The sequence below is a fragment of the Papaver somniferum genome, chromosome 9, assembly GCF_003573695.1.
Source record: "Papaver somniferum cultivar HN1 chromosome 9, ASM357369v1, whole genome shotgun sequence".
NCBI lineage: Eukaryota > Viridiplantae > Streptophyta > Magnoliopsida > Ranunculales > Papaveraceae > Papaver > Papaver somniferum.
The window spans coordinates 84,642,781-84,662,676 of record NC_039366.1 but is presented as its reverse complement, the minus strand read 5'-3'; the positions used below and the strand labels follow the sequence as shown (position 1 = coordinate 84,662,676).

General features: G+C 40.4%; 1 protein-coding gene across 1 annotated transcript in view; it reads right to left on the bottom strand.

Annotated features, from left to right (window-relative positions):
* Nucleotides 1-259: 259 nt before the first annotated feature.
* Nucleotides 260-19,896, bottom strand: part of LOC113312228 — a 31,119-nt gene continuing 11,482 nt past the window's right edge. The window contains exons 3-4 of the mRNA XM_026560983.1: nucleotides 742-1,256; nucleotides 260-646 (exon numbers count right to left, since the gene is read on the bottom strand). Of these exons, the coding sequence (XP_026416768.1) occupies nucleotides 260-646; nucleotides 742-1,256 (902 nt within the window). The remainder of the gene's footprint in view (nucleotides 647-741; nucleotides 1,257-19,896) is intronic.

Here is a 19,896-nt window from a genome sequence, read left to right as displayed (position 1 = left end):
TCTGATTATAATAATTTTTTGTTCGCTTCATGTACGCCTCATCAAACCGTTCTGCCCGGGCTCTTCTTTCTTCTATTGTATCTAAATGGGCAAAGCGGCTTACTTCGTCCGGTGTCGTATGACTATCCATTGCAACCCTCGCGGATGGAATTGCAATCTCTGCTGGCAATATCGCTTCTTCCCCGTAGACCAGAGAATATGGAGACGCCCCCGTGGAACTTCATTTCGAGATTCTGCATGCCCATACCGCGAGCAAGAGCTACTCATACCACTCTCTGTGGTGGTCCTCCACTGTCCTGCTCAAGATCCTGCTCAAGATTCGGATGAACGTCTTATTGCTCGCCTCGGCTTGCCCGTTCCCTTGAGGATAGTAGGGGGTTGACGTATGAAGCCTCACATTATATTGGCGTAGCAAATCTATCACGTCCTTGTTTACGAACGATTTTGCATTATCCGCCCTGATAATCATGGGCGCGCCAAATCTGCAGATGATGTACTCTTTGATAAATGCTGCAACAGTTGCCCCGGCATAGTCTTTGAGAGGTATCGCTTCGACCCATTTCGTGGTGTACTCGGTGGCGGTTATTATGTATTTGTGGCGCTTCGAGGACATCGGGTTGATCTGCCCTATAATGTCTAAAGCTAACTGTGGAACAACCATGGTGTTACCACGCTATGCAGCAGGGTGTGGGGTGTTCTGATTAGGTCTCCGTGTGTTTAGCAGTTGAGGCATCTTCTCACATGTTCTGTGGTATCGCTTTCCATAGTGGGCCAGTAAAATCCGCCTTCATAGAGCTGCAGAAACAACTTCCGCATTCCTTGATGTTCTGTATTGTGGGAACGAGTCATTACTTCAGCGGCCTCCTCATCCGATAAGCACCTTAACATAGCATTACTATAGCTTCTGCGGTAGAGGATCCCCTCATGCATGAAAAAACGCGCCGTTTTTTTTTGGATTTTTAGGGCCGCCTGCCTGTCGCTGGATAATTTTCCATTTTGGATGAAATCCATATATGGTTGTCTCCAATCTATCCTGTCGACTGTGCAAACCTCAGCGGGTTGTGGTGGGGCTTGACAATAGGCACAAATGTCTTGGAGGGCCGCTGCTTGTGCTGATATACTAGGCCAGTATACCCCTCTTCTCTGAAGCTTTCTGTAGAGGTGAACTGCTGCGGTTTGCCCACATGTTGTCGCGTGTAGCTCCTGGAGTATTTTTTCCTCTTCTCTCTTATTTACGCACCTGGCAAGAGATCCCCCTGTTGCTCGATAGTAAAGAGATCCTTGGATCAATACGAATTATTTCGGAGTTTGGGTAGGTGTGAGTGGGGAAAAACGATTTGCTGGATTTTACGTAATTGAAGAGTCGACCGTGTGGAGACTCCTTGAACCGAGCGAAATGTTGAACCTTACACAGATGCACTGCAAGAATGAAGTGCTTTAAGTTCGAGAGATCAATCTGTAAGACCCCGGCCTAAACCAAGAACAATGGCCGTTCCAGAGTCAATTCAGTCACAAGAGATGATGGGTTGATCTGTAGGAGGAAAGCTGAGAAATACGTGAGATCAATGGTGATCTGAGATTGTAGGTGTGTTGTGAATTCAGCGTGAAAATGCTCTGAATGATTGAATTTTTCTCAATTGAGAGTAATTTCTGTGAGTTCGTGTAGACGAAAGATTTTCTGTATGAACTTTGATGAGAAATTGCTCGTCTTGGCGAATGTTGTTCGAGTGTTCGAAAACTTCTGTCTTTTCAATCATGATTCAGAGACATTTTATATTGCCGTAGTTGAAAACACCATGATCCCATGAAGTGTAACAGTTGCTGGAATCAGAGAATGGGAAATGGGGAAATTATTTTAAAACCAATTATTCATCGTGCGGAGACTTGGTTAACTTTCCACCCACTACTTTGCTGACTCTTCCAACTGATTGCACGACTTGCTCACATTCTTATCGTGGGTGAACACACGTGCCGTAGACCGCCAGACCAAAACCCTAGTTAATATCCCCCCATGTGACACGATTGAAATCTCGTGATTTTGGAGTCAGTTGCTGACTTTATGGGACGATGAGTCCATGTAGCGCTGAGTTGAACATGTGTGAGTAAATGTTTTGAAACTCATGAATTTAACGTGTCTGCTGAGACGAGGTATCATCATAACCTAAGACGAGCAAAACTGTGTTGCTAAATTGTTGAATATTGATAGTTGAACCAACATTCTCTGGTTTGAGAAAATATTGCTAGTCCGAGCGAATATTGCTAATTGAGTAAATATTGCCGGTTCGAGTGAATATTGCTAGTTCGAGCAAATATTGCTAGTTTGAACAAATATCGTTCTTTTAATGAATTGTTGGTAGATGGACCAAGTAAAATATTAATTTAAGTTACTGACTGCTGGGTCGAGCAATATAAATACGAATGTTAATCATGGAATCAACATAAAATTATCAGAGTGTTCGAATCTGCTCAGAATTACGTTTATGCAGAGCTCTGGATTCAAAACCCTAATTTTACCGAGATAATGGTTTATTGCAAATCACATAAGACCGTCTACACGGGATGACGGGTTCACCATATAACGCCCAGATGCTCGAATGAGCAAAAATACCACAGTCTCTTGAGGACCAGTTGGTGAAAGAATGATTAAATGTTGGTTTAATCATTTACTGAAATAATGCTCGTGTGAGCGACAAATCATAAAACTTGGTTTTATGGAAAATATGAGGGACCGGCCAAGAGGTCATGGGACCGGATCTTGATGGTCGTGGGACCAGTAGATGGTCATTTGAGCAAACTTCCAATTTTTTGGAAAGAGTTTGAACCTAATATGAGCAGCTGAGTGTAGATGGTGGATTTTCGAAAATGGCTAAAATAGTAAACTCAGAATTATACGAAGCTCTGATTCAGCAATCAGACGTGAGTATCGAGACACGGGTCTCTCATCGAATTATCAACGGAGAGTACTTTCTCTCAGTGTACATGTAGATATGTAGTCTCACGACTGGACAACGACATATCTCATGAATACTGAATACTTTCAGTGATTATTTCTATATAGTATCACGAGATGGAGGGCTCCTAGACAGCTTGATCTGCTAGTATAGAGCGATAACGTCTTCAGGAACAAACAATGAGTTTACCCTGACTATATAAAGGATATGACTTACCGACAAGCTCGTATCAGGATAATTAATGATCCTAGACAGCTTGCTCTACTAGTATAGAGCCACAAAGTTAATTATTCCTAATTACAATCACTCCTACCATGGTCGAATCCACGACTGGTCCCATAACAATTGTTCTGATTTTATGATCGAATCCACGACTTGATCTCATAGAATAACAATAACTATATTATCTCATTACTCCGAATTCATGATCGAATCCACAAATGGTCTCATAAATAGTAATAGATAAATCTTAATTACTCTGATTATATGGTCGAATCTACGATCCCATGTATTGGTAATGCTCACTTTATTATTCTGAATTCGTAGTCGAATCCTCAGCTGATCCTATGAATTAATAATAAACATCTTATTACTCAGTTTTGTGAATTATTCTCCACTGGATTCCACAATTAGTAATAAATAATCAACAACCGGGCGTCTGAGCTACCTCTAAGTAAGCCCCAATTCAAATGGTGAAGGTGTATTCAACGACGATACACTAACAGTCACCGCATGAACGAGTATTTCAAAAATACAACGAAACGATGAACCTATGCAAAATAGAGAAGAAAATAATAAATAATTAAAAATATTGACCAGGGTGCTAGGAGCACGGACACACGACCAACCGACCGTGTCGTGGTCAATCCCACGCCAGTTTTATATTTTTAATGCATTTTTATTATTTTCCATGATTTGATGAAAATTCTCTCATTTTATCAAATCTCCTTCGTCTCGAGGAAACTCCTCGGTTTCATGGTACTTCCATAAATCCATAAAAAATAATATAAAATTAAGGAAAGGAGTGTGGGGCGTGACCATTGGCCAACCGGCCATGCCTTGGTCCCAATCGGCCCCACACCCCACGGTTCCTTATTATTTTATTATTATTATTATTTCTCTAATTTCATGAAAAAAATCCTTGATTTCATGGTATTTTTGCACAAATCATCAAATAATAATAAAATAAAATAAATTATGAAAGATTATGAACACAAATGACTTTACTGCTAAGATAAGACTAAGAAAAGAAAAGAAAGAAACTTCAAAACATTTACAGATTCCTAACCAACTGAAGGAAATATATTACAGGCGGAACTAACTACGTAAGAAGATATTACTAACTAGCAGGAAATCAGAAGGTACAATCTAATTTAAAATCTTTAACTTACAGCAAACCAAAAAGTATACCATGAGATGTAGGGCCTTGGCCGGCCGGCCATGCCCTAGCCGGTCCCACACGCCCCTTTGTTTTATTATTTTATTTTTCCTTGAATTCATCAAATTCCTTGATTTCATGGTATTTCTCTCAAATTAGGAAAAATTCCCTCAATTCATCAAAAATACATAAAAAATACACAAAAATTAGGGAAACTCGTGGGACCGGGCCCAAGCCGGCCGGCCATGCCTCCCACGGTCCCACACGCCCTTTTTTTTATTATTTTAATATTTTTTGCTTTCCTGAAATCATGAAAACTCATTCAATTCATGGAAACTCCCTAAATTCATCAAATTTCTCAAAATTCATGAATTTTTCATAAAATCATCAAAATATTATAAAATTAAGGAAAAGGCACCATGGGACCGTGGTCACGAACGGCCGACCATGCCTTGACCATGGCGGTTCCACGCCTCCTCATTCCTTATTTTATAATTATTTTTCATCATCTCATGGTGTTTTCCTCAGTTTCGTCGAAACCTTAATTTTGGCATATTTTCTCGAATGAATGCTCAATTGCACGCCAGAAAATATTAAAATTCTCAGGACTGGGACGCGGACGCCTTGGGGACACGAGCGTGCTATCTTGACCGACCAAGATTGGCTCTTTGGCTTACAGAAGCCGGTCCCATCAAATTTCACAGTTTTGACCTAATTTGCACAATTGCACGTATTAGGTCCAAGACTCTTCCAAACACTTTGGATTTTCATGAAGTGATCATCAGGCGGTCACGTGACTACCCAGGGTCGGTTTCATGACCCCATGGTCGGTCCCTCACTCCGTCATAACTAATTAGGTTTTCTCACCTAAGGCTCAGACGAGCATTTTCAAATAAATGATTAAACCAGCATTTAATCATTCTTTCACCAACAAATCGTCAACTCTTCAGGAGTTCTTTGTATTTGCTCACGTGATCATATGGACACTACATGGTTGATCCACGGTCCCATGTAGTCGCTCCCTCCTTCGTCCTATGATTAAACTTCTGACGAACCATGAATTGATCATCAATTGATCAAATTAGGATTTCTGAATCGAAGGATCATCATTCCAGATTCCAACCTTAATAATTTTACGACGAACTCATGTTTGTGCTCGGTTGAACGACCAATATTCTAATTAATATTTTTGGTACGCTGCCAATAATCCATCAGATGAGCAGCACATGCTCAGACGATCAAATATTCCACAATTCATCACATGAGCAACACTTGCTCAGATGATAAATATTTGCTCAAACCAAGGAATATTGGTTCAACAATCAATATTCAACGATCCATCGAATGAGCAATACTTGCTCACTTCATCGTAAGAACTATACCTCTGTCTCATGACATGTTCAATTCATGAGTTTCAGAACATCATGTTCAACTCATCAAATACATGGACTCATCTTCCCATCAAACCACGAAGTCATCAATTGACTAACATACCACGAGACGTCAATCGTGTCACTTTGGGGGGATATCACTTGCGGTTTTGGTCTGGCGGTCTACGGCACCTGTGTTCAAACACACGATGGAATGTGAAAAAGTCGTGCAATCAGTTGAAGGAATTCACGAGGTAGTAGGTGGAAAATCGACCAAGTCTCCACACATTGAGCAACTGGTTTCAAACACGATCTCCACTTCCCCACTCCTTGATTCCATCAACTGTCACACTTCATGGAATCATGGTGTCTAAAATTCCAGCAATATAAATAAGTCTCTGAATCATGATTGAAGGATCGGCATCATCAGTATCATCAATCTCACGTCAAACTGACAACACGAGATCATCAACTCATCAATTGAGCAACTACTCTCAATTGAGCAATTTCAATCACTCAGAGCTTATCATATTCAGAATTTACACACCCATAATCTTTGATTACCATTGATTCCACGCATTTCTCAGCTTCCCTCCTACATATCAACCCATCCTCTCTTATGACCGAATTTACTTTGGAACGGTCATTGTCTTGATTTAGGCCGGAGTACTACAGATTAATCTCTCGAATCTAAAACACCCCCTTTGTAGCAGTGCATCTGTGTGAGGTTTAACATTTCGCTCGGTTCGAGAAGTCTCCTCCGTACGGTCGTCTCCTCAATTCCTTAAAAACCAGAAAATCGTTTTTCCCCATCTACAGGTTGGCGACCACAGTGGGAGATCATTCTCTCGGTTGCAATCTCAATTCTCACAAGGATGGACGGTCTTAGGTCTGCCAATCCGGGTTTAAAACCCGATCCTAATATCGCAAGATCTAGTGGTACCGCTAACACCACTTCTCCGATGCAACCTGCTACTACTACTCCTCCGAGCACTGGTGCTCCAGTGATCACCCTGCAAGCGACGACACTGGTGCCATCAACAATCTACTCTTCGGTTGATCTCCTGAAGAAACCAGAGAAAATCAGCCTACCATTGTTGATCTCATGAAGGTTCAGACTGACGTGGCTGCAGCACAGAAAGAATTGTGTACGTATCTCAAAACTCTCACAGACAAGCTTGTGTCTGAATGAACTCAGCCTCAGAGCGAGAAAGGAAAAGTTAAAGAAACATCTTCAACTGCTGATCCTGAAATCTCTCCCATCCATGTTGTACATGATGAAGAATTCTGCAACGCTGCAACTGACTCTCCAGCAATGGAACCTGCAAGTTTCATCACTCGTGAAGACCTGGAGCACTCTTTTGAGGATCGAGGAAAAGACAAGACATCATATGTCCATCTTCGCCGACCTCCATATCCTGCTGTCAATACTCAAAAACATATTTCTCGATTTCTAGAATTATTTGGCGAACACGAGCACAACCATGTCGTCCGTCTGAAGGAATTTTCAAAGTCTCTGACAGACAGAGCATACACCTGGTACAACAACATCGCACCAGGAAGTATCACCGATTTAGGAGAGATGATTAATGGTTTCTACATAAAATACTTCTTCGTGTCAGAGAAAGTCACTCTCTCTGATCTAGGAAGGATGTTTCAGAGGAGCAACGAACATCTTGATGATTATGCGAAAATGTTCAGGGTTCAAGCCTTGGACCGCCACGACCCAACATCACATCGCAGCAACTAGTAGACTTGTGCATCAACAGAATGATCCCGGTCTACAAAGCCTTACTGGAAAACCTCCGGTTCCATGCTTTCTCAGAGTTTTATGAAGCAGCCAAACGATCCGCGACTACTGCACCTACTTTCCTGAAAAGCAAAGTCTGCAAGATCGAAGAACCTCGAATCAGCCGACGCCTAATCAGCAATCAGTGCAATCTTCAGCCTTCGACAAACATTATTGCTGAAAGAAGTGAAAGGAAATCCTAGACACGGCATCAGATCGCTTCTCCAACATCCCAGACTCCTCTAAAGGCGCAAAAGATAACCAACCTTGAAATGCACAAACCTCGACCCGACATCAAAGAACGGGGAAATGATCGGGGACTCAAACTGCCATCTTCCAACTGAAGAAGTGATCAAGTTACTATAATTCTTGGTTTAAGATGATGTAATCTACTGTTCATCATAGAGGGCCAACTGAAGGAAAATGGAGAATCCCAGGTACCGTCGTCTTCATAAACTCATCAATCATCCAACAAGTAAATGAAACATATAAGGTGGATCCACCATGACTTCAACTGGGGACTGAAGGAGTACACAAGAATCCTCTCTCAATCGGAACCTTTACACTCTCCGAACAACCAGTCGAAGAAGCAGTTCAATCGTTGATCGAGCATATCTGTGAATTGCTCTATTCATCAAAGGCACAAAGGAAAGACATGTTCACAACACCGAATCATATTGTTTCTGACGTCTTTCCATCCTGGAAAACTCCTTGAAACCTTCATCCACAGTCAAGAAGATGCACGACCGGGGACTGCTTACCACAGTCTCAGAAGAAACGAATTTGCAAGAACGTTGATCGATGCTGGCACCGCCATCAACAACATTCCATTGAAAACCATCAGATCCACAGGAATCACTCGACAAGAAGCCTCTCATTCTCCCGTCTCAAAGACCTTGAAGGAGCGCTCGGAAATACTTCTGGCTACATCACTCTCAAAATGAACATAAATCCAAACTGGGCAGAAACCATGTTTCACATAACCAGGAAGATCCAGGACATGACATGTCCTTCAGAAGAACGTGGATCCACGCTGAAAAGATGGGTACCTACAAAGCGCCTCTGGAAACACATCTCTCCAACGAAGAAATTTCTGATCCAGAAGATTTTACGGACATACCATCATCAGAGCACTTGGAGGAATTTCGAACTTTGACGAGATTGAAGCAAGAACCTGCAAAAGATGCATAGACATTCATCAAGAGGTTCCACACTCAGGCAAGTCTCATTCTTCCCGTGTCTACGTCATTTATTTCTTCACATGCTATCCTAGCATGGGGACTCAATTCTGCTAGAAACTCTGCAAGACGTTGTGAATGGTAGCCTCTCCAAATCGAGCACCGAGCATTCATTACCGAGATGATGTCCAAGCATGGCAAAGAATACTTTGGGAGTTTCTCCATAGCTTTGCAGGAGCGTCCATGTGTGCCACAAAATTAGAAAACTCTGATGGCTGCACAAGTATTGAATCTTACTACCGCAACGAGAAGAATGCTCCATCAACAGAAGATACTCAGGGACGAGATGATCAAAGCTACGACATTTGATGCTTAAGGGATATGATGCTTCAACAATCAACCATCCAAGAAGCCTTCAAATTGTACTCCCAATTAAAGAGTACACCTTCCATAATGGCGCATCTGGCTTCAACACAAATATCTCTACACTGATTCAACACCAGCACGATCAAAGTATTACTAAACTACAATCGATAAGTCTTCATTATCCCATGATAATACTTCTGAAGCAGATGCAACATCATTCATACATGGATGGCATTAACTCCTTCAACATACACTGGACAACCTGAGGTGATTCCGTGAAACTTCATCAATGGAGACTTCTCTACATCACAAAACCCTGCATGACTGAGGAACTTCTTCCCTTTACCGATCCAGAATGGAGATTTATGCTGCTATCTTCCACAACAACGTGGATTCACTTACAAAGCCGCTTCACGATACAGTCATGCTTTCAAGAGCACTCAGGTTGAACTCCCAGTATACCGGATTCTCAACTCACTAACTAGTTCGTCAATATAAATGCTCATTGAATGGAGGAGCAACGAATAATCATGGTTCCAGCCTTTTTCGATCTCTGGAGCATCTCTAACCATAGCATCGACATCAGCAAGGATATCTGGTGGAAATCCTTCCACGGTCTCAGCATCAATAAGAATATATGGAGAAAACTCAATCGCGATCTCAGCATCAACAACGGGAGAAACATCCTCATGACATGGCTTCATCAACTAACCGTTCTCTGAAGTGTTACACATGAAGCGGGATTCTCCAAACACTAATGATTTATATCAAGGTATCTAGACGTGAAAACACGTTAGCATGAGCATCTTCCGAAAGCTTGCATGGTGGACGGTCACAAGCCAAAGTCTTCTACAAGATGTTCTACAGATAAAGTACAACATACTTCAGCCCATGGGTTTACAAAAACGTACCAATTAGTGAGGAATAGGACAATACTTCCTCAATAAAAGATGTCCGTCTACGTCTCTTCTACAACATACCAAAAGTGCGCATCAATCGGACATACGAGCTAAAAGATATGGCCTTTACTGTCAGGTCTATGAGATCTGAAAAATCTGTACGGGATTACAAATTACAAATGTGCACGCCTCGTTGGCTGATTTCTACAACTCCAAATTGAGTGATTCTTTTCTCATGTGATAACTCAATATCTTAGCTTAAAAAGTTTGGGTCAAGCATCAAATTACGACGTCGTATGAGGTTTCTACAGCTTCCAGAGCATACAACGCGCAACCAGAGATTCGTGGACGGGATTCATAACTTCCACAGTTGATCGGTGTCCACCAGGTCTTTTCGCTAAGTCCTTCATCAAGGTACCTCCAACTTCGACCACCTAGGTATTTACATCGATTTTTCTACCCGGGTCCTCTATCTAGGTCTTGACAGAAGAAGGGAAAACGAAAGAGGGAGATTCAACAATATACTGGGGATTGTCGGTCCACCGATCATGACGATCAATTTCACAGCCCAACACTCGTGGTGCCGGGATCTCTAGTGCTAATAATTCATCATAAAAGGAATTCTACCACCGGGACATGAAACCATGGTCATTACATCATCCCCTCTTGAGAGCAACCTCAGTTATGGTCCCATGACCAGGGTTTCAGAAGTAATGTTTCTACGACTGACAGAAACAAGGTGGTAATCAAGCACCATGCTCATGTGCCAATCAAGGAGTCCTGATCTCAATTGAATCAATGGCATCAATCCTTCACCAACCGTTCAAGACACAAGCGAATGGTCTGAAGACGCAACATGAGTGTTTTACAACAAGCCCGTCTGAAATAATTTTATGCTGTCCTGTACAAACCGACGATCTGGGATCAATTGGTGAAGAATCTAGGTATGGATCATATATAATTTAATTCATATGGATGTCCTCTACAACATATCCAAAATTCACAACAATTGGAGAAACGAGCGAAGAGTTGTGGCCAAAACATTGGACCCCATGCCAGCTGTAAATTTTCTGAAGGTTTCCTGGAAGTTTACTGTTTCGTCGATTTCGGATCCTAAACAAGCTCTAAACTCAAAAAGATTCTTTGATAAAGCTTGGAAATTTCCTGGGCTTGAGGATACATATGCATATGTCGAAAATACGACCCCAAACGAAGATTCTACAACGTTTTTACTAAAGGCTGAAGTCTGAAATTTCCTGGTGACGTATTTCGGCAAAATTACTCGTGTATTCACATGGGTTTTCATTCATTCACTCACAAATCAGCAATTTCATACTTCTATGAAGAGGTCACAGGAGATATACTTACTAGGGGAGTCTCTAAACCATTTGAGAGTTCGTCAATGTTGGAATCTCCGTTGGCAACTCCATTATCTTCATTCGGTTCGGGATTTTGGGAATTCTCCATATTCTCATATCCCAAAGAAGAGCACGCTTCATCAACATAATGCTTATATACCATGATTTCTTCCTGGGTTCGTCAACAACAATTATTATTATGTCATTCAAGGAGATGCCACGATCACGTGCACGAAAAAGGGTACTTACATCGACTTCTTCATCAGTGCTGGATTCATGAATTGTTTACCCGGTAACAAGTTGAAGACCGTCAATCGATGGAGAAAAAGTCTGAAAATAAGTAACAAACCTTTATCTCATGATCCTAATTACACGGGTAAATTCATGACACAAGGAGCGGCTGGGGACTGCACGTCATTTGCTAACACCCTATAGTCCTTACTTCTGGGCTCTCCGCTCCCGTAGATTTTCCTCCATTTCCATGGAGTCTACATTGATCCGGGATCTCACTACACGATCATCCTATGGTAAAGCTAACAGAATAACCAGGAATACAACTCAGTATGAAGGATCTCTCACCACTCAGAGCACATCGTTCATACAAAGCGCGGGATTCGAGAGAACAATGAATCATGGATTAAAGGTGCTCACAACAGCGTCTACAAAAATGGTAATCCTCCACTCTTACCTATTTACGTTTCACGAACTTAGTGATAATAACGTAAAACCCTCGAAAAACTTGCTCGCTTCTTCAAGATGAGCAAAATTCATTATTTTAAACCAGCACCTGACTTTTAGTGAAACTATGAATAATTCACATAACCTTTCATATGAACATTCGCTGGTTTTCTACATGTGTGCATACACTATAATGTCGCCAAACTCATACATACATTATTTCATCATGTATACAATTGCTTGCTTCCAGCAATTGCTCAAAAATCATAAATTGATTTTCATGAAACCGTGGACAACCCACGTAAAGTTTTTACTGAGTGAACATCCACTGGTTTTGCGGAAATTGGACAGACGTCCATTCTACAGTTGTGAAAACTCACAAACATTATTTTACCATGTATAATTGTCTACTTTCAACAGTTTTTCAAAATCAAAACATGATTTTACAAAATATGTAAATATTTAACGTGAAACCCATGTAAATTTGAAAAATATATCTACATACTTTTTCTCCTTCGCGCGAGCATCTGTCTTTGAAGCGAGAGTATATTTTCAAAAATTTGTGAACGCTCACATATCGAAAATAAAAATTTTCATGAAAGCTCATATACAAAAATTTTATTAACAGACGCACGTCTTTTCAAAAAAGAAAAAACTTTTTTCTCGTGCGAGCATTCACCTTTGGAACGAGAGTTTATTCCATTTTGTAAAATCTCACAAAGATAAAATTTTGGTTTTCGTGAAAGCTCATAAACAAAACTTTATATCATTAGACTCAAGTCTATTTTGTTTGTTCTTTAAACTAATGAACAAACGAGCGTCTATTCCTAAAATAAGGATTTTCTTATTGGGCCCGGCCCGCGAATCCTAATCGACCACGGACTCGTCGTCCAAACCAGCGGTTCAACACCAATTTATGCTCATCAAACGACGCTCCAATCATGACATTGAAGCCTTCATCAAGTCGTGGTTTTCTCATGCTCTCTAAATCCGGTAACGTCTCAACTTACGACTAAGTTTAATTACTGGTATTATTATTTATGGCCGAAAAATCACCATTTAATGCTGACTGAGGAACACAGCTTTCCTCAGTAAGAAGGGACTTAATGTTGATGGTGGATTTTCGACAAAGGCTAAAATCGTAAACTCATAATTATACGAAGCTCTGATTCAGCAATCAGACGTGAGTATCGAGACACGGGTCTCTCATCGAATTCTCAACGGAGAGTACTTTCTCTCAGAGTACATGTAGATATGTAGTCTCACGACTGGACAACGGCATATCTCATGACTACTGAATAATTTCAGTGATTATTTCTATACAATATCACGAGATGGACGGCTCCTAGACATCTTGCTCTGCTAGTATAGAGCGATAACGTCTTCAGGAACAAACAATGAGTTTACCCTGACTAGATAAAGGATATGACTTACCGACAAGCTCGTATCAGGATAATTATTGCTCCTAGATAGCTTGCTCTGCTAGTATAGAGCCACAAAGTTAATTATTCTTAATTACAATCGCTCTTATTCCATGGTCGAATCCACGACTGGTCCCATGGAATGGCAATAACAATTTTTCTGATTCTATGATCGAATCCACGACTTGATCTCATAGAATAGCAATAACTATATTATCTCATTACTCCGATTTCATGATCGAATCCACAACTGGTCTCATAAATGGTAATAGATAAATCTTAATTACTCTGATTATATGGTTGAATCTACGATCCCATGGAATGGTAATGCTCACTTTATTATTCTCAATTCGTAGTCGAATCCTCAGCTGATCCTATGAATTAATAATAAAAATCTTATTACTCAGTTTTGTGAATTATTCTCCACTGGATTCCACAATTAGTAATAAATAATCAACAACCGGGCGTCTGAGCTACCTCTAAGTAAGCCCCGATTCAAATGGTGAAGGTGTATTCAACGACGATACACTAACAGTCACCGCACGAACGAGTATTTCAAAAATACAACGAAACGATGAACCTATGCAAAATAGAGAAGAAAATAATAAATAATTAAAAATTAAAAATATTGACCAGGATGCTGGGAGCACGGACACACGACCAACCGACCATGTCGTGGTCAATCCCACGCCAGTTTTATATTTTTAATGCATTTTTATTATTTTCCATTATTTGATGAAAATTCTCTCATTTTATCAAATCTCCTTCGTCTCGAGGAAACTCCTCGGTTTCATGGTACTTCCATAAATCCATAAAAAATTATATAAAATTAAGGAAAGGAGTATGGGGCGTGACCAATGGCCAGCTGGCCATGCCTTGGTCCCAACCGTCCCCACACCTCACGGTTCCTTATTATTTATTATTATTATTATTATTATTTCTCTAATTTCATGAAAAAACTCCTTGATTTCATGGTATTTTGGCACAAATCTATCAAATAATAATAAAATAAAATAAATTATGAAAACTTGGGGGACCGGGCCTTGGCCGGCCGGCCATGCCCTAGCCGGTCCCACACGCCCCTTTGTTTTATTATTTTATTTTTCCTTGAATTCATCAAATTCCTTGATTTCATGGTATTTCTCTCAAATTATGAAAAATTCCCTCAATTCATCAAAAATACATAAAAAATACACAAAAATTAGGTAAACTCGTGGGACCGGGCCCAAGCCGGCCGGCCATGCCTCCCATGGTCCCACACGCCCTTGTTTTTATTATTTTAATATTTTTTGCTTCCCTGAACTCATGAAAACTCCTTCAATTCATGGAAACTCCCTAAATTCATCAAATTTCTCAAAATTCATGAATTTTTCATAAAATCATCAAAATATTATAAAATTAAGGAAAAGGCACCACGGGAACGTGATCACGACCGGCCGACCATGCCTTGACCACGGCGGTCCCACGCCTCCTCATTCCTTATTTTATAATTATTTTTCATCATCTCATGGTGTTTTCCTCAGTTTCGTCGAAACCCTAATTTTGGCATATTTTCTCGAATGGATGCTCAATTGCACGCCATAAAATAAAAAAATTCTCAGGACTGAGAGGCGGACGCCTTGGGGACACGAGCGCGCTATCTTGACCGACCAAGATTGGCTCTTTGGCTTACAGAAGCCGGTCCCATCAAATTTCACAATTTTGACCTAATTTGCACAATTGCACGTATTAGGTCCAAGACTCTTCCAAACACTTTGGATTTTCATGAAGTGATCATCAGGCGGTCACGTGACTACCCAGGGCCGGTTTCATGACCCCATGGTCGATCCCTCACTCTGTCATAACTAATTAGGTTTTCTCACCTAAGACTCAGACGAGCATTTTCGAATAAATGATTAAACCAGCATTTAATCATTCTTTCACCAACAAATCGTCAACTCTTCAGGAGTTCTTTGTATTTGCTCACGTGAGCATATGGACACTACATGGTTGATCCACGGTCCCATGTAGTTGCTCCCTCCTTCGTCCCATGGTTAAACTTCTGACGAACCATGAATTGATCATCAATTGATCAAATTAGGATTTCTGAATCCAAGGATCATCATTCCAGATTCCAACCTTAATAATTATACGACGAACTCATGGTCATTAATTTTATTAATTATTCTCGGTTCAACGACCAGTATTCTAATTAATATTTTTGGTACGCTGCCAATAATCCATCAGTTGAGCAACATATGCTCAGACGATCAAATATTCCACAATTCATCATATGAGCAACACTTGCTCAGATGATAAATATTTGCTCAAACCAATGAATATTGGTTCAACAATCAATATTCAACGATCCATCGAATGAGCAATACTTTCTCACTTCATCGTAAGAACTATACCTCCGTCTCATGACATATTCAATTCATGAGTTTCAGAACATCATGTTCAACTCATCAACTACATGGACTCATCGTCCCATCAAACCACGAAGTCATCAATTGACTAACATACCACGAGACGTCAATCGTGTCACTTTGGGGGGATATCACTTAGGGTTTTGGTCTGGCGGTCTACGGCACGTGTGTTGAAACACACGATGGAATGTGAGCAAGTCGTGCAATCAGTTGAAGGAATTCACGAGGTAGTGGGTGGAAAATCGACCAAGTCTCCACACGTTGAGCAACTGGTTTCAAACACGATCTCCACTTCCCCACTCCTTGATTCCATCAATTGTCACACTTCATGGAATCATGGTGTCTAAAATTCCAGCAATATAAATAAGTCTCTGAATCATGATTGAAGGATTGACATCATCAGTATCATCAATCTCACGTCAAACTGACAACACGATATCATCAACTCATCAATTGAGCAACTACTCTCAATTGAGAAATTTCAATCACTCAGAGCTTATCATATTCAGAATTCACACACCCATAATCTTTGATTACCATTGATTCCACGCATTTCTCAGCTTCCCTCCTACAGATCAACCCATCCTCTCTTGTGACCGAATTTACTATGGAACGGTCATTGTCTTGATTTAGGCCGGAGTACTACAGATTGATCCCTCGAATCTAAAGCACCCCCTTTGCAGCGGTGCATCTGTGTGAGGTTTAACATTTCGCTCGGTTCGAGGAGTCTCCTCCGTACGGTCGTCTCCTTAATTCCTTAAAAACCAGCAAATCGTTTTCCACCATCTACACTGAGCAAATTAGGTTAAAATCATTAAAGCACACGGGACCGGCTGTTTGCAAGCCTCAGGTCACCCTTGGTCGGTCAAGGGGATGTGCCCGTGTCAACATGATGTCCGTGCTTCAGTCCTAAGAATTTTGATATTTTCTGGTGCACGTTTGAGCAACATTTGGAGAAAATATGAAAAATCCATGGTTTTTCTGAAACTGGGAAAAATACATGAGATGATGAAAATAATAAATAAACAAGGAATCACAAGGTGTGGGACCAACCTCGGCTAGGGCATGGCCGTCCGCGGTCCCACATGCTTTTCCCAGTTTTATGTGATTTTATGTATTTTTCTCTGATTTAATGGAAATTCCATGAAACTGGAGAGTTTGGCGAAATTAGGGAACTTCCATGAGATGAGAGACATAAATTAAAATATGAAATAGGGAATAGGAGTGTGGGACCGAAAATGGCCGTGGTATGGGCAGCCGGCCAATGGGCGCGGGTCCCAAGCCACTCTTCCCAATTTTATGTAATTTTGATGATTTTAGATAATTTTTATAAAAGCAAAGGGATTTGTTGAAAACCAAGATATTTTGTTGAAATCAGGGAGTTGACATGAAATCAGGAAACAAAACACCAAATAATAATAAAATAATGGGCGCGTGGGACCGGCTAGGGCATGGCCGGCTGGCTAGAGCCCGCTCCCACAAGTTTTCCTAATTTTTTAATATTTTCCATGATTTTAGAGAAAATACATGAAATTAGGTAATTTTAGGGAAAATTCATAAAATCAAGGAATTTTCATAATTTGAGAAGGAATAATAAAATAATGGGACGTGAGGTGTGGGACCGGCCACGGCAAGGCATGACCGGCCAGCCGGCGGTCCCGCGACACCCTTCCCTAATTTTATTATTTTTGATAAAATCATGTGATTTAGATAAAAATACATGAAGTTAGGTAATTTTCATGATTTTAGGGAAAATCCATAAAATCAAGGAGTTTTCATAATTTGAGAAGAAATAATAAAATAATGGGACGTGAGGTGTGAGACCGGCCACCGCCAAGACATGGCCGGCTGGTGCTCGGTCCCGCCACACCTTTCCCTAATTTTATTATTTTTGATAAAATCATGTGATTTGGATAATTTCTTTGAAATAAAGGAAATTTGCTCGAACAAGAGGATTTTCATGAGATCGTGAAAATAGTAAAAATATGATAAAATATAAAATTGGGCGCGGGACTAGTCACGACATGACCGGCCGGCTGCTGAGCCTAGTCTCTTGGCGCTTTTGCTTAATATTTTATTATTATTATTTTCCCTTCCTATTTTGCATAGGTTCCTCGTTCGTTCGTATTTTTGAAATGCTCGTTCGTGCATTCAAAATGCTGGTTTGTGCATTATCTGCTAATTACACTTGCACCATTTTTGTCAGGGCTTATTCAATGCTCAGATGCCTGTTTCGTTGAATATTTATTACTAACCTGTGGAATTCTGCTGGGAAGAACCACAGATTGAAGTAACGAAATATAACGAGGAATCGTAAAGTATTGCTGGATATTCATGCGATTAATTGACTACTCGTAGAATATTGCTGGATATTCAGACGATGGCTCGTAGAATATTGCTGGATATTCAGACGATTTAAGATAATTAATTGCTGGCTCTGTACTAGAAGGGCTTCCTGTCTAGGAGCATTAATTATCTGAGGGTTGAGAAATATGAACTTATTGGAGTGTCATATTCCTCTTGCATAGTCGGGGAAAACCTGGTTACATCCCGAAGACATTGTCGCTCTATACTAGTAAACATGCTTTCTAGGAGCCACCCAATCTTTCGATTCTATACAGTATGAGATGTGTCGTGGCCTCAGCTGAGAGACTACACATCTTCATCTTCCCTGAGAGACTTTTTCCATTAGAGGTGGCATGAGATTTCATGCATAAAGACATGAGTCTCGATACTCATCCGATTTCCGGATCCGGAGTAATTACTGAAATTGCTCAGTATTCATGAGATGTGCCGTGGCCTCAGCTGAGAGACTACACATCTACATGTACTCTGAGAGACGGCCTTCTCAGTCAGAGATTTTATGGCATGAGCTTTCATGCTTTGATTAGAGACATGAGCCTCAACACTCATCCGGTTGCCGAATCTGGAGTATAGTTTTATAATTCTACCCTTTGTCGAAAGTCCACCATCTACATTAAGTCCCCTGCTTAGTGAGGAACAGTCATGTTCCTCAGTCAGCATTGAATGGTGATTTTCCAGGTACAGACAAAAATAAGTAATTGAGCTTGGTCATGAGATAAGATATTGCCGGATTTCGACTGAATGAGCAAGCCATGGTTTGAGTGGAAACCTATGTGGCATAATAGAACATCATCCAGTGAACATAAATTGATGTAGAACCGCTGATTCGATGGTGGAACCTTGGTTGGTTTAGGATTCATGGGCCGGGCCCAAAAAGGAAATCCTTAAGGAATTAGGTTTTGGAAATAAAATTAGGTATGAAAGGGAATTAATCCCTTTGTTTTTTTTATTCTTTCACGACCGACCACCATCATCACCTCCTCCCTCTCTTCACGTCGCAGCAGAGAACATGAAGTTTTCCCGCCGTCCGATCACCGTCTGGCCAGTTTCCGGCAGGCGCCGTCAGGTGAGTCGTTTTTTCAGAGTTTGCTGATTTCATGAGTTTTTCATGCTTTCACCATGTCAAAATTCTATACATGTGTATATGTTGATGTGAGTTTTGTAGAAAAACCCTTGTTTTATCAAACGTATGTTCGTTCGATCGTTAGTTTTGTAAACTAATAAAAATCCCTGATTTATGAGAGATTTCTTTATATATGTGGACTTAGGTCCAATGATAAAACTTAGTGTATGAGATTTCATGTGAACCAAGATTTTACCTTAATAGATGTGAGCTTTCACAAAACCGAAATAAACCCCGTTTTAGAGGATAATGCTCGTTCGAGGAAAATAGACATATATATCTTTATGTATGTAAATTTATGTCCAGTGATAAAACTTTATTTATGAGCTTTCATGAGAATTAGTATTTTATCACAATAGGTGTGAGCTTTCACAAAACTAGCATAAACCTTCGTTTTTTTAATAAAACACCAATACGAAGGAAAATAGATTTTTTTTTAATATATATGTAGCCGTGACATATTTTATGTGAAACATGATGACATATTTTATTCACATGGATTTGTTCTTATTAGATTCTGAAAATTTATATGAACAAATTGCATTAATTATTGATTTATAAAATCAAGACATGGGTTTTGAGTAACCTTCAAACTAGACAACTTATTTATGAT